This window comes from Mauremys reevesii, linkage group 16, assembly GCF_016161935.1.
Source record: "Mauremys reevesii isolate NIE-2019 linkage group 16, ASM1616193v1, whole genome shotgun sequence".
NCBI lineage: Eukaryota > Metazoa > Chordata > Testudines > Geoemydidae > Mauremys > Mauremys reevesii.
The window spans coordinates 8,233,180-8,249,310 of NC_052638.1; the positions used below are offsets into that span (position 1 = coordinate 8,233,180).

General features: G+C 50.5%; 1 protein-coding gene across 4 annotated transcripts in view; it reads left to right on the forward strand.

The window, feature by feature from the left end:
- Positions 1–4,765, forward strand: part of ADGRG5 (adhesion G protein-coupled receptor G5) — a 45,408-nt gene extending 40,643 nt beyond the window's left edge. For 2 of the 4 annotated variants that reach the window (XM_039503022.1, XM_039503024.1), the window contains 4 exons: positions 10–278; positions 1,063–1,162; positions 2,385–2,668; positions 3,096–4,765. In XM_039503022.1, coding sequence (XP_039358956.1) covers positions 10–278; positions 1,063–1,162; positions 2,385–2,668; positions 3,096–3,181 — 739 coding nt within the window. In that variant the 3' untranslated portion in view covers positions 3,182–4,765. The remainder of the gene's footprint in view (positions 1–9; positions 279–1,062; positions 1,163–2,384; positions 2,669–3,095) is intronic. The other 2 variants (XM_039503025.1, XM_039503023.1) reach the window with 1 other exon arrangement.
- The last annotated feature ends 11,366 nt before the right edge of the window (positions 4,766–16,131 follow it).

Below are 16,131 nucleotides of genomic sequence, written 5' to 3' on the forward strand. Positions count from 1 at the left end.
TCATTTTAGGAAAAAGAGCAGAGATTATACAACCAAAATCCACATGAACCTGCTGGGTGCCCTCTTCTTGCTGAATGTCTTCTTCCTGCTCAGTGGGCCCCTGGCCCTGGTTCAGTCCACATGGCTCTGCAGAGGCACTGCCGCCTTCCTCCAATACTCCCTGCTCTGTTGCTTGACCTGGATGGCCATCGAGGGCTTCCACCTCTACCTGCTCTTGATCAAAGTCTACAATGTGTACATCAGGAGATACGTCCTCAAGCTGTGCGCCGTTGGCTGGGGTAAGTGCAGGTTCTCTACCCAGAAAGATGTCTCCTGCACAACCCATGAGGAGCTCCGTCCCTCCTGCCAAAACCACAGCCCTTCCGCTGCACTCTCTGCAGTGTCACCAGATTCTAGTGAGAGATGTATCCACATTTCAGTCACTCAAGATCTGGGGGGTGGTCAGAGCCAGGCATTGGCCTATTTGAGGGAGGCTGTCCACTGCTGATCAAAGTGCTCCTTTAGCTGCATTCTGAGAGCCAGAGGACCACGGCTCTAGAATTATATAGCAATTGTCTGTTTGCAGTGCATTAGCTTGTTGCATAGTAAAGAAGTAGGGGCTGGTTGCAGAGTTTATATCCAGATTTGGTTTCCAATCCCTCCCCAAATGCTCAGGGGTTTTTATGGGGCCCACCTCTCATGTCTATGTTTCCCATGCTTGACAGGGTGGGGGGGGGAGAGAATCTACGGTGCCCTACCAACGTCTAATATAAGACAGCCTGGTTTACCTGGAGTGTGCTGGGACAGCAGAAACTTTTTTGAGGGACATAACTGCATCCTGCTCACACAGCTATGACCTGCCTTTGTGTTTCTGCTCTCTAAAATGGCCCCATATTCCATCACCATTTGTCCCATCTGCCTTACTGGATTCTTCCTTCCTCCAATATACTCCTCTTCCTACCTATGTCCAAGGACCAACTCCTTTGTATGCTACCCAGTTTCCTATCCTCCAATTACTTGGGTCCTTCTTATGTATTCCCATCATGTTCTATCATAGTCAGTGTGTATGTCCCTCCCACACAGGACTGCCAGCCTTAACTGTGGTTAGCATTCTCATCTTCAAGGAAGAGACATACGGGCTGCACATAATTGAAACCGACACGGGCTACAACAATACAACTATGTAAGTGTTAGACATGGGTTTGATGGTCCACACACAATCACGTTCTGCCATAATGGGGACAAGCAGGGGTTGAGGCTGGGTTCCCAGTCGTACAGTAGGTCTCCTAATCATTAAAAGCTTCTGTGCTCCCCAGTCCTTCCTGGTTCTTTTCCACATGGTCCTATCTTCTGCAGAATGCAGGATAAAAAATGTGGTTCTATTCTCCTAAGCCTTGTATCATACCTCCAAGCAATGTGCCATCCATGGAGCAGTCTGATCAGATCCATGGGCAATGAAGATTAAGGCTCTGGCTATGCTACAGAGCTTACGGAGGTGCAGAAGCTCTCTTGTCAACATAGCACTGTCCACTCCAGTGTTTAGGTCATTATAACTTACATCACTCGGGGGTGGCTTAGTAACACCCCTCAATAACATAACTTCTACTGATGTACGCTGTCGTGTGTACATAGCCTAAGTCCAACTCTCCAAAACATGGCGACTTTCCCGGGTGCATGGTGCTGGTTTAGAACAATTGTGCCATGTAGCCAGCATTGTCCTCTTTTGGCCTCTCCCAGGATTGTGGGATGGTTTGAAAACTACAGTGCCATTCACACATCACTAGACCATTTCTGGTGGATGGTGCTGTCCTCTGCCCAAGACATGCTCCGACTCCCCAGAGGCAGTGCAATTTTGCAAGTATGTTGCCCTTCCCAAAGAACAGGGCAGGTCTCCAAAGCCAGGTTCCAGCCAAGAACCACGATGCCATTTCCCCACAGATGGTGCTGCTCCCTTTGCTTTGGCATTGAAATCCCATCTCAGCTATGGCGCGATAGGCTTCCCCCAACACGACACCCTTCCCATGCACTGCTGTGGTCCCCCCTTTCCAAGGTGTGCAGGGGTTTACTAAGGCAAATTAGAGCCTAAACTCACCAGCAACACTAAGCAGCCCCAAACGCCTTTCCACCCCATCCGAGACAGATGTCCCTTCTGTCCTCCTAATTGGGAATCCCGTTTGCTGGCATGCAAAGCCGCTGGCTCCCCAACAGCCTTGCACGGATGTCTGCTACCCTATCTGGGCTCTGACCACAAGACTTGGATCCCCGGGGCCTTGCTGGAATGGTGTAATTCTCATGGAGTGGTGCCATTCCCAAAGCAAGATATCCCTCCCCAGCCACGGGGCCAATCCCCACAGTGTGGCATAATCGTCATTAGCATACGAGAGTCTCCTCCTCTTCTCCCACAGGTGTTGGATCACAGACAAGGCACAGGATGTTCATTACATCCTCAACGTGGGCTACGCTGGTATCACCGTACTCTTCAACATGGTCATCTTAGTCACCGTCATGAGGATGCTGAGAAAATTGAGATCCAACATAAACAGTCAGAAAGAACAAATGAAGAAGGATCTGGTGACAGTGCTGGGACTGACGTGCCTGCTAGGAACAACCTGGGCACTGGCCTTCCTCAGTTTCGGTGTCTTCTTGATTCCTCAGCTCATCCTCTTCACTATCATCAACTCCCTCCTGGGTCAGTGAGGCTGCAGGGCCCCGTGTTCCACCAGTGGGATGAATGGGATGGAACCAGAAGTAGCTTAAGACCTGAAGCAAAGCCTTGTCAAGGGGTATTCTGCAGAAGGAGGCTCAGAGGGCAGGGCTGGATTAGCTCCAGGGTTCTATTACCACTAATTTAGGAGCAGCAGAATCCCCTCGAGGTTTCTGCTAGCTCCTGGTCATTGTGGTTATAAGTAGCACGGTTTTCAGCCACTACCAGGTCAGTGTGCTTCTGCTGCTGCTGCCCCCACCTCTGAATCCAGGCGTGGGGAGGGGAAAGGACATGGAGGTTGCTGTGAGGTCAGAAGTCAGAGGGCCCTGCTGCTGTGTTACTCACTTATTGACATGGGCACCATGGAGCAACCCTAGTTACCAAAGGCTTACAATGTGCTTTCCACCTGCAGGGTTCTTCATCTGCCTCTGGTACTGCACTGTCCGCCGCCAGCCGGACCCCAGCCCCTCCACCGGGAGTTCTCAGATGACAAAATAACCAGGCCAGCCAGCTGGACTGTGCTCCCAAAGGGGCACAGCTCACCCCCCAGGAGCAGACTCACTTGCTGGAACTGGCCTGCCCCAGTTGCCCCAGGCAGGTCTGCGCTTCCAATGGGGGATTTAGCAAGGAAAGAGAGACACTCCTCAGTGCCTTCACACACGTGGCAGCAAACATTGCGACAATGAGCCTTCAAAGCAGCTTATGCAGAGTTGTCGAGAAGGTGAACAGGACCTGGGTGAAACTGAGGGGTAACAGAACAGTCACTCTCACAACACAGGGAATTGCTGTTCCCTAAGAGGCTATAGGCAGACAATGCTTGGGGCATTGATTCCCGCTGCATTGCACCTTGTGTCTTCATTTACACCTGTGCACAGTGTGTACAGAGAAGGTGCACATGGCTGCCAAACCAGACCTCCCCACCCACTCACACCAGGGGTAATGTCGTACAATTACTTCACACACACCACAAGGGGCAAAGCAAGGAGAATCAGAGCCTCTGAGCCTGTCCCCTCCAGGAAGCTATAAACACCCCGGTTTGGTACATTTCCTTTTCAAATCATGCGATGATTCTCCCGTCCCGGTCACGTCACCATGGAGAGAGATTCTATACTCAGCTAACTGCCTGGCACAGGCCCCTACCATTGAAGCTAAACGAGAGGATCCGTTAGCAGTATGGGACTAATGACATACATCGGAGCAGTTCTGATTCCATTCAGTAGAGGGCAGTGGTGTATGCAGGTTCATGCACACACCGACCTGCTCACTCCAACACCAACTCATTATGAACAAATCAGAGGTACCCTGACTTTTGAGGAGGTTGAAACTCAAATCCGAAACCTGCTGCTCAAGCCCATCTCTGATTTAAAGAGGACAGGTGAACAACAGGGGAAGGAGATGGAAGGAAACTGCAGAAAGGAAAGAACTAGAAATTGGAGAGGAGGAATTACAGAGCAGGGCAATAAAGAAACAGCCATGGTGAAATAGGGAGCACAGGGAAAGGAAGGAATAGCAAAGGGGCTGTGAATTCCTGGATGCAGCTGGAGACTGTATTGTGGGACATCAGCCACTGCTAACTGGTCAGTGAAGAGATCCTGCCGCAAAGGTAGATGCTGCAGCTGAGTTCTCTCTCTCTCTCTCTCTCTCTCTCACAGACAAGTCCATAACCTGGATGGACTAAACCTGGAACCAATGTGCTTTTGCTTTTTTAATGACTGTGTGGGGAGTTTATGGCTCTTTTGTACCTAACCAGAGGCTTCCATTAAACTGCTTTACAATGGGGCATCCACCCCACCCCCACCACTGCCTTCTCTGGCCAAAGCCCATTCCCAGTGTTGGACTTTGTTACATGCAAATGACTGGAGCCAGCCTGCTGGAGTAATAAAAACAAACAATGACCCTAGTGGCTGCTCTTGAAGCCTGCCAGTCTGTTATGCATTTGAAACGGGGCCTGTGTCAAAATTTCCTTGCTGAAGGGTCCACCACAGAATGAGTGTGTTTAACTGAGGCCCTGCTACTCATGCCCCTTGGAAGGCTCCACAGACACATCATCATAGCTGGGTTAGTAGTTGTAGCAGAGTGGTCCAGTGATCATAGGAGTCCTTGTGGCACCTTAGAGACTAACACATTTATTTGGGCATAAGCATTTGTGGGCAAGAACCTACTTCATCAGATGCTTTGGGTGGAAAATACGGAAGCAGGTATAAATACATGAAAAGGTGGGAGCTGCCTTACCAATGTGAGGTCAGTCTAACGAGACAGTTCACTTAACAGCAGGATACCAAGCGAGGAAAAATAACTGTTCTTTAAGTTTTTGAATTTTTTTTGTTGAAGAATTGCCACTTTTAGGTTTGTTATTGAGTGACCAGGGAGACTGAAGTGTTCTCCTACACTTTCTTTCTTCAACAAAAAAAACTTCAAAAACAGACTCCAACATGAAACTGCAAAACTGGAATTAATTTGCAAACTGGATACCATCAAATTAGGCCTGAATAAAGACTGGGAGTGGTTGGGTCATTACAAAACGAAAACCTAATTTCCCCCATACTAATTTCCCCCTACTGTTACTCACATCTTCTTTTCAACTGTTTGAAATGGGCCACTCTTATTACCACTACAAAAGTTATTTTTCCTCCCTTGGTATCCTGCTGTTAATTGAATTGTCTCGTTAGACTGACCTCACACTTGGTAAGCCAACTCCCACCTTGTCATGTATTTATACCTGCTCCTGTATTTTCCACTCCATGCATCTGATGAAGTGGGTTTTAGCCCACAAAAGCTTATGCCCAAATAAATGTGTTAGTCTCTAAGGTGCCACAAGGACTCCTCATTGTTTTTGCTGATACAGACTAACACGGCTCCCACTCTGTGCTTGTAGGGATTCCTTTGCCTCCCTCCCCCTCGCCCCCCATCTGACAGCCCTTCATACAAGTGATGGGAGCCTAGAACACATACATGGTGCCATGGAGCAGAAGGGTTTTACACCCATCCCTGTGGGCTCATCAGTGTTGAGACTGTAACTGTTACAAGTACGTAGCTACTAAAGCTGGTTGGAAAAAATATATTCCTGTGGAAATTTGATGAAAATGGAAAAAATAATCATTTTCTTATAACTTTAAGTCTCCAGTGACTGACTTGTATGTGGAGCAAGTGAGAACAGCCCCAGTGGTTTTGGACACTTGCTTGATGGGAACAGGTGGGTCATGGATCTCACTAGGTTTAATAGGCAAAGACATCGAAAAAAATTTTTTTGGCAAAAATTCAAAAAAAATAGAATACTTTGGTCAACTCCCCAAAATTTCCTTTTGGATGTGTCGCCCAAATGCCGTATGGGAGTCCTGGTGTGTCATGTACTCATTCCCATTACAGACTGGGGTTCTCCCCGAGGAGAGACGGGGCTGCATCCCGGGAGATGGAGTCCAGCCTGGGAGCCTGGTCCAAAGAAGAGAAGGGGGGACATGAGGCAATTGAACTACAACTCCCATAAGGCACTACGGCAGTAAATCCAAACAGAAATATTTGGGTTTTCAGTTGAAATATTTCAGTTTTTGAGTGCTCAGTTTTTGACAGAAAATTGAAGTTTTCCATGGAAAACAAAAACTCTTTGTGAAAAACTTCTGTCAAAAAACCAGTTCTGATGGGAAATTTTCAGCCAGCCCTAGCAGGGATGCAGTCTGTATTGACCAGGGACCGCTCCAATCTTGATAGCTATTTTAGCACAACATCTACCATTTTCTGACTCAGTCTCTGTGGCATGCTCCTCTAGTTACAACTTCATTTGGGATTTTTATCCCTAAGTGTCCTTGGCACCCACCTGCCCATGGCAGTATGCTGCAAAGGGAATCCCGTTAAGGCCTTCCCAGCCAGAAGGATGCTAGTGAAGTCTTCCAGTCTCTGTCAGGGACCTGGAGTAGAAGATGAGGACAAGCTGTAGAGAGAACTTCCCGGTTTTATAGGCTCATAATTCACCTAAAGAACTACTAGATGTCACTCGCAGTTCAAATGAAAGAAGTCTCCAATAACAAACTTGTACACCTGCAGCAAGAGAGAGCAGCCCCAGGGGGCTGGGACAGCTGCTTGCTGGGGATAGATGGGTTGCAGGAGGGCTTGCTGGGTTAACAAACAACACCAGCTGCCTCAGGGGAGTTCAGAGAGGCCAGAGCAGAAAGTGAAGACCGCAAAGGGAAGTGAGAGCCACGACCAGGCTAGGGGCCTACTTCTCAGGTGCCATTCCTGTGGCACAAACCAGCTGGCAACCCTGAGATGAGACCCTCTCAGGATTCCCCCTGGGCAAGGGAGAGCTCCAGGGAGCTAACCCGTCCCTTTCCCAACCGCCAGGAGACGGGGAGCTTCTGGGGAGAAGGCATGGCCGGAGCAGCCTTACACTCGGATGTCAGAACAGCCCCTTGGGTCTGTGGGCTGCTCTACCTTGTGCCAGAGGGCTAGACCCAAACTGCAAAATCACCTGGATCGCCCTTCCCCCCAGATCTGTGCGGAGTCCCAGAGACTCTGGAACCGAGTGCAGGAAGAGAGACTCTTCTCCCCAGGAAACACTGGGGACCTGCCATGCCAAGAGACAGGGAGACAAAAGCAGCCATATGAGGCCAGCGCTCAGGACAGAGAAGCTCCACCCTGGACATCTACAATATTGCCAACTCTATGCATTCAGGTCATGAGTCAGCCCCCTCTTCACCCCCACCCCAGTCATGGGCTTGCGCTTAAAAATCACAAGATTAGAAAAGCCACAATAGTGTGGGGTTATTTATTTGCCCTCCAGTTTCTGGGCCCTTAGGTTACACTCAGACCATGTCTTCAAGATTTCTTCCTCTGCAACCACAAAGGTGAGAAACTTTAAAAAAAAAAAACGAAAGCCAAGATCCTCATAAAACACATGACTCCAAGAGCTGAGGCTTTAAGCAAGATACCAAATATGACGGCACAGTCACTAGAATTGCGAGAGCAACTCTAGATTTACAGCAAGCTGGGGATGGCTGTGTATGGCCTTATTTCACACAGGGCAGGGACGCTGCTGGGCTACAACAGAAAGTCAGCAGGACTTGTGCTCTGGCGTCACATAGGGGTTTGAGATTCCCATTCCAACTGCTTACTGACTGAGGATTCCTGATCTAATACCACCTCCTTTTCATGTGGGCCCCTTAGCCCCATAACTCTCCCTGGAGGCAGTCAGCCAGTTTCACCTGTATTCTCTCCCATGGCCTGAGAGCATTTCCCTTTGGTCTTGGCAGGGGTGGGGGAGCCCATCTGATTAGGGCAGAGGCCACAGCTGAAGAAGCAGTGTGGGAAAGTCCATGATTAAATATCGGAAGAGGGTGACTTCCCTTCTTGCACCAGAGGAGCATGGGCCTCGCAGTGTGACACTGGTGCCCTCTAGTGCAGCAATGTGGGGGAAGCCAGGGCTGAATGTGGGAAATTCCTTTTGCCCCAGGGGTCAGTGAGCGATGAAGGGCTCTCGGCAGGGCACAGCAGGGCAAGGCCAGGACAGTGAAGCTGCAGCGTCCCTTGGCTGTAAGCAGGAGTTTGTTACATTTCCACCCCTATATTTCAGCTGCACAAATATCCCCCACCCATCCAACACATGGCCTGAGCAGAGGTAAAACTGGTCCTGGGGCACTCAGATCACATCGCTGATACAGCTAGACACTCAACAGATGGGAGACGCTTGGTGAGCGCCGTTACCTCAAGGGGAATAAGGCAACGCTTCAAAGGAAAACTTTAGAAATGATGGGGAGAAATAGGAAAGGAAAGCCCCTTTTCTCAGAAGGTACAAACTCGACTCCCTCCTGTATCTATCACCAGTGGATTTAGCCTCCCTCCTTGTGTGCTGTAAATAAAATAAAGAGGAGACAAGGTGGTTTGGCACAAACAAAGGTAAGTGTCTTTGGGGTAAAGGTACAGAAAACTGGGAGGAATAGGGGAAAATGCAAACAATGAATCCAATGAAACAGTGACTGGCTTTGGGAGCTTCAAGCTCAGGCCCATAAACCCTCCCATGGAAACTGGAAAACACTAAATGATGCCCCAACACAGAAACCTTTTCCCACTGTTCAGGTGCAGTGGATCCCACGTACCAGCACGATGCCCAGGACCTTCCACTCTCCGGCTGGTTTAGAGCCTTTGAGGAGGAGCACTGGGGAGTCCAGACGACGGTTGGATTTCGTCGCTGGCAGGGAGGCCCTCTGGGATGGTGGACACCGGGAATTCAGGACGGCAGGAACGGTGGTGACAGGCCTCCTTTTCCTCAGTCTCACAGCGGGACCAAGGGGGTTCTTCACTCTCCAGCTCGGCAGCACTGTGAAGACCCGACCGTGTACGGGCTGTCGCTGGGGTGGACAGCCCTGCGCAGACACTGAACACGTCCTTATATCACTTTTGTGGCGGGAAAAGTTCTGAGGAGATGGAACGCCGAGGGCTGGTTTTGGCGGGAAAAACTGGTTTTGACTGGTTTGAGCCTGTGTCTTAATGGTAAACACGTCCACTCTCAGAGATGGAGTCCAAGGGTCAATAGCTCATATACTCCATATTGGATCTTATTTTAAAGCCAGTGATTTACTTAACATTACTTCATAAACACCTTATTAAACAACTAATTTAACATATTAAACAGTTCATACTTCTGTAACCCTTCTGCCCCTCTGAGTTGGCAGCAACAAGGGCTGGGTTCAGTATCCAGGGGTTCCATTTCAATAACACAATGCAAAACCGGCTCGAACCCCCACCCAGTGACCTGGGACAATTACATACCACCCCCCCCCCCGGGCGCCTCTAGGAGGCAATACTTCCCCACTCGCAAGCACAGAATCTGAGTGTAGCAAAATCCTTTTAATAAAGGAGGGAAACAATGCGGCATCACGTTGAAGAAACACCACAAACAGGATTATAACACAAACCATAAGCAACAAAAACCCACCTCCAAGTATGTTTGGCAATGTCCTTTCCCCCTTAGGGTCTTAAGTCCAATCACCCCAGAGTCCAACAACCCAAAAATCTCTGGTCAGTGCCACTCCAGAGTTCAAAAGCTTATCTGCAGAGTGGGTGGAAATGGGGTGGGGGGCACCTTACGTGGGCCAGGGCCAACTGCTCCACCTCTCCGTGGAGTTCTGCTGCAGCCTTCCCCACAACCAGCTCCACTACGCCACCTATGCCGCTCCTCCAGCCGACCCGTGAGCCACTCCAGCCGTCCCCACAAACCGGTCCACTCCACTCACTGGTCCATGGGCTGCTCCAACACGCTGCAAACTGTTCCGCTCTGCCAGCTGCTTGGCGATAGAGCTTCAGGCTCCCCCACTAGTTAACACCGCACTTAGTGATCTCAGCTCAGTAAGCTTAGCTCTTTTAGTGATTTCAGCTTGTAGTAGGGGAGCCCCAGTGCTGGTGCACTACTGGCCCAATGTGAATTCAGCTCAGCAGTCTCTAGATGGACTCCTAATGGAATCGAAATTAGCTCTGCTCTTTAGCAGTGGAGAGAGGAGGATGTGCAATGGGTATTCCAGGCCCTCAAAAGGGGCCCATACCATAAGGTACACACACCAGTCTCCAACCCCTCTCCTCTCACTGGGTTTTGGCACCCATGTCCCTTGTCTAGCAAGTGTTACTTAATTGATGGTAAGACTCTTTGTCATAAAGCAGTCTCATAGTTCCTCATTCACATAATCAGGGTGACACCACTTTATTCCTCCTGCCCCAATAACAAAGAAATTGGGGATCCCAAAGCTGTCAAAATAACCATCCCAGGCTGCTGCGGGCTATGCTAAGTGGGGTGGGAGTGCCAATGCAAATATCTGAAATTCCTTTCCACACGCCCCATAATTTACCACCAGATGACAGGGTAGAGCTCATCCTGACTCTGTTTACACTTCTTACACCTAACAGCGCAGTGCATCCCCCATCCAGTATAAATACTGGATCATATAGGGATTCTCAACCTGTCTATGGATGACTTAAAGAACATCAATGTTCAAATCCAAATTATGCCATGCCATCTGCCGCGATTTCTCCCTAGATTTGCAGTAAGGCCTCTGATACAAATGATGCCTTTGCTGCATTAATAATCTGAGGCTCCACCGGTTCTAAACTGGGTTTATTCCAACCGAGTGTGCCTCCTACCTGCACCAGGGATCTCCATGCACCTAATATAGCATTATACATACTCAGCTGCAAACGAACTCTCTACTAGGAAGATGCAGGAGGGAGGCCAGCACAGAGCTTCAGGGAGAAAATTGCTCCAAGGTTCCAAGCGACGTTCAAGGCTTCAATCCTGATCTTCAAAGTACCGCTTGGAAGAGGCTAAAGCTACCCAAGGGGCTTCCTCACACTCTGATCCCGACTGCCCTTTGCAACAATGGACCCATCACGTAAAAGGGAAATGCCGAATGCTGGAGACATGGCTCTCTCAGCATGACTATGCAACTCAGTCCCAGTGGAGACAAACAGCCACTGGTCGGGCTGCTGGGAGAATGTAACATGCTTCCTGCCCCCTCCTCCCCCAAACGCAGCAGACACAAGACTCTCCACACGCAGACCAACTGACAAGGGTGTTTATTTTAGAATCCAGCAGGCATTTAGAAGGTGCAGTGGAAAGCAGCTATCCACCTACCATAAGTACTTATGTAGCACCCATCACCTCCCAGTCTGCCGCCTCTATCCTCAACACCCCCGAGAGATCGAGCAGGGCAGTTAGCCCCCCTGTCTGCGGGGGGAACCGCGGCACCTAGAAGCTAAGTGACTTGCCTAAGGGAATCTGTGGCAAAGCAGGGAATTGAAGCCAGGTCTCTTAAGTCCTAAGCTAGTGCCTGAGCCGCTGAGCATCCCTCGTCTCTGCCTCTGAGCCCCAGCCCTGCTGTACATTCTTCCTGCATGTGTCTATATCTTGGTTTTTCCTACAGGGTCTTACTGACTTTGTTCCCTTTCAGTGGTAGCTGGTGAACAAGCCCAGGGGTTAAGTAATGGTTTAACCCCTCTAGGCTCCAGAACTGTTTCAGAAGCTTCTCCTAGAGGGCATGTCCAAAGAGCCAGCTATCTTTAGCCAGCAGGGGCATCTCACTTCACCTGCAGGAGCTCAGTCACAGCCTAGTCTATGAGCAAAAGGGCAAAGGAATGGAAAGCCCATTTTCTGCACCTCAGAAGCAGGCAGCAGCTCATGGCCCAGCACAGAGACAAGGCTGGACTTTGGGAGCCCAGCATTGGGGAAAAAAATTAGGGGTGTTAAGGCTACTCCAATGACGGCTGCACAAACATTTTGTCAGGCCTGGTCTACACTAGGACTTTAATTCGAATTTATCAGCGTTAATTCGAACTAACCGCTCAACCGTCCACACCAGGAAGCCATTTAATTCGAACTACAGGGCTCTTTAGTTCGAATTTGGTACTCCACCCCGGCAGGTGGAGTAACGCTAAATTCGCACTTGCTAGCTCGAATTAGGCTTGGTGTGGATGCTAATCGAACTTAGCAGCTCCGGGAGCTATCCCACAGTTCACCACTCTGTTGACGCTCTGGACAGCATTCCGAGCTTGGATTCTCTGGCCAGCCACACAGGAAATGACCCGCGAAAATTTGAATTCATTTTCCTGTCTGGGCGGTTTGAATCTGACGTTCTGGTTGCACATCGGGGCGAGCTCCGCAGCACCTGCAACGATGCAGAGCTGTCCAGCAGAGGAGTCCGGGCAATCCCAGAATAGAAAGAGGTCCCCAGCATGGAGTGACCGGGAAGTCCAGGATCTGATCGCTGTGTGGGGCGAGGAGTCTGTGCTCTCGGAGCTGCGCTCCAACAAGCGGAACGCGAAGACCTTCGAGAAGGTCTCTAAAGCCATGAAAGACAAAGGATACAGCCGGGATGCGATGCAGTGCCGCGTGAAAGTGAAGGACCTAAGACAAGGGTATCAAAAAGTCAGAGCGGCAAACGGACGCTCCGGAGCCCAGCCCCAGACATGCCGCTTCTACGAGGCACTGCATGCCATTCTAGGTGGGTCTGCCACCAGTGCCCCACCAGTGACGGTGGACTCCGAGGATGGAATAGTGTACCGGGACAGTTCCCCCTCCCTGTTCGCCGATGGGGAAGATGAGGAAGGGTCTGTTGAGGACGGCGCAGGCGACATCGAACCCACTCCCGCTTTCCCTGACAGCCAGGATCTCTTCATCACCCTCACAGAGATCCCCTACCAACCGTCCCCGCCCGTTAACCCGGACTCGGAATCAGGCGGTAAGTGCTACAAACAGGGAAACATTTATTTTTTTAAGAAACAGGGATATATATAAAAAATAGAAATACTATATAACAATTTTTAAATATGAAACTATACAAACAGCAGGTCTACACAAACAGCAATGGAGCAATAGTCCTCTGGGGATAGTTCAAAAAAGCTCTCAGAGAGCAGCTGGAAAAGCCTCAGCAAGAGGTTTCTTGGGAGAGGTGCTTTATTGGGTGCTCCGTTGAAGCACACTCTTCCGCGCCAGGCCATCCTCAGGTACAGGGGGACCATCGCCTCTACGAGCATGGCAGCGTATGGTCCTGGTCTGTGCAGGGCTTCTGTTAGCATCCGCTCTCTCTGTGTGCGCCTGACACGCCTCAGGGTGATGTCGTTGTGGAAGTGCTGCATCTAATTAGTGGAATTAGTGTACTGTTACTATTGTGCATGGTAGACTTTTACTTTGCATAAGAATGACCCTCGCTTAACAGAGTTTTACTTTGCATAAGAATGACCCTTGCTTAACAGAGTTTTACTTTGCATAAGAATGACCCTCGCTTAACAGCCACGTGTTAGAGGCAACAGAGGAAAAGCATACAGGGATCTTTCCCGTTCACTGGCGGGAGGTGCCGCATAACGCTCATCTTTTCTGCTTTGCACATTGCCTCCAGCAGGAGAGCACAGCTAAGCAGTAACTGATAAGCACTCTGTACTGTAAGGCTTACCAGGACTTTGTGCAAGAGGATGCAGCTGTCTCTCCTCGCAGCGCTATCCAGTGCAATCGCGCCGCCAATGAGAGCGTATTCCGAAATCTCGGACTAGTTCCGAGATCTCCTGAGACTTGGTTCCCTGTTTGGTCTTCTTAACTGAAACTGACTAGACTGTGTTTACTGTTGGCAAACATGTATTTGTTCAAGGAAATCACCTACTTTTTCGCATCACACAGCTTCGGCTCCTTCCCGGACTGCCCCGCCATCCCCCTCGCAGAGGCTGGCTCAGATTAGACGCCGAAAGAAAAAGACAAGGGACGACATGTTCCAGGAACTGATGGCCAGCTCCAGAGCGGAGGCGGCAGAGCAGAGACAGTCGAGGGAGAGCCTGTGTCAGCAGCATCGCACACACATGGAACGGGAGGATAGGTGGCGGCAGGAAGACCAGCAGGCGACTCAAACGCTGCTTGGTCTAATGAGGGAGCAAACGGACACGCTCCGGCGCCTTGTAGATGTTCTGCAAGACCGCAGTCAGGAGGAGAGAGCCCCCCTGCAGTGCATCTGCAACCGCCCTCCAACGCCAAGAAGTCCTGTCCCCCCCTCACCCAAAGTGACAAGACGGAGGGGCGGTAGGGGCCGTGAGAACTGTCCCTGCACCGCAGCACACCGATAATGTTCGAGACAACTGTCGCGCTGTAAATTTGTACAAGCTCTTTCCTTAAAGCATCAACCAGTCCCAACTCCAAGTTCAAACCCCCCACTGTGTACTACATTATTAAAAGCGGTTTTGTGTTACTGACTGTTTCCGTCACGTTTCTGGTGTCAGAAGACTTTCTGTTGTTCTGTAGGGGGGGGGGTTGTAATTTCACTGCATAGCCCACAGTGCCATGCTACAGACTTGGCTGCAGGGTCAACTGCAGGGCACACACAGACTGCAGTCACTAGGCACCAGGGACAGTCTGTGTGGTGTATGCTACACCGGGTCTTTCCTTGATGTGTATGCTTGTGCAGGGTCCTGGTGCCTGACATCCCAGAATGTAAAGGCAGGCTTCCCTTCACATGCACTTGGACCGTAGTCACGATCCTCCCCCGTGCCCTGAGCCCCAAAAAGAGCCCTCATCCAGGGGCAGATACTCACCCTTCCCCCACACCCCTCACCCCTTCCAACGCCCAAACCCACAGCCATCATGTTAACCCCTATCCAAAGACGGCACCCCTCGCCCCTTCCTGCAAACCCACCCATCAGTGCACACCTTAACCAGCACAGAGTGCTTCCATGTTTCAACGAAGAAAGAGAAATGCAAAGTCAACGAAAGATTTATTATTAATTACTAAAACATGTCCTTAGTTTTAAAACGTCCTTCGGAACTGGGGGAAACTTGGTTTATGATCAGGCTCTCTTAAAATCAAGTGGACAGTCACAGGTTACCCTGCTCTGCGAGGAAACTCGCTTTCAAAGCCTCCCTGATGCATATCGCTTCCCGCTGGGATATTCTCTCAGCACGGGTGTCTGGCTGATCGTAAACAGCAGCCAGGCGATTTGCCTCAACCTCCCAAGCGGCCAAAAAGGTCTCGCCCTTGCTCTCACAAAGATTGTGGAGCACACAGCAAGCAGCAATAACTACGGGGATATTCTTTTCGCTGATGTCCGAGCGAGTCAGTAAGGTCCGCCATCTCCCCTTGAGACGTCCGAAAGCACACTCCACCACCATTCTGCACTTGCTCAGCCGGTAGTTGAAGAGTTCCTTTTCACTGTCCAAGGCGCCTGTATAGGGCTTCATGAGCCAGGGCATTAGCGGGTAGGCCGGGTCCCCGAGGATCACTGTAGGCATCTGCACATCCCCAACCGTTATTTTGTGGTCCGGGAAGAAAGTGCCTGCCTGGAGGCGTCTAAACAGACCAGAGTTCCTGAACACACGCTGCCATGAACCTTGCCCGCCCACCCGACGTTGATGTTGGTAAAACGTCCCCTATGGTCCACCACAGCTTGCAGCACCATTGAAAAGTAGCCCTTTCGGTTAATGTACTCGCTGGCCTGGTGGGCTGGTGCCAGGATAGGGATGTGAGTCCCATCTATAGCCCCACCGCAGTTTGGGAATCCCATCGCGGCGAAGCCATCTATGATGACCGGGCCATTTCCGACAGTCACTACCTTTGAGAGCAGTTGCTCAACGATTGCGTGGGCTACTTGAATGACAGCAATCCCCACGGTAGATTTGCCCACGCCAAAGTGGTTCGCTACTGACCGGTAGCTGTCTGGCGTGGCAAGTTTCCAGAGGGCTATGGCCACTCGCTTCTGCACACTCAGGGCTGCTCGCATCCTTGTGTCCTGGCGCTTCAGGGCAGGGGACAGCAAGTCACACAGTTCAAGGAAAGTGCCCTTACGCATCCTGAAGTTTCGCAGCCACTCTGTGTCATCCCAGACCTGCAGCACTATGCGGTCCCACCAGTCTGTGCTTGTTTCCCGGGCCCAGAATCGCCGTTCCACACCATGAACTTGACCCATTGCCACCATGATCTCCACTGCCCGGCGTACCC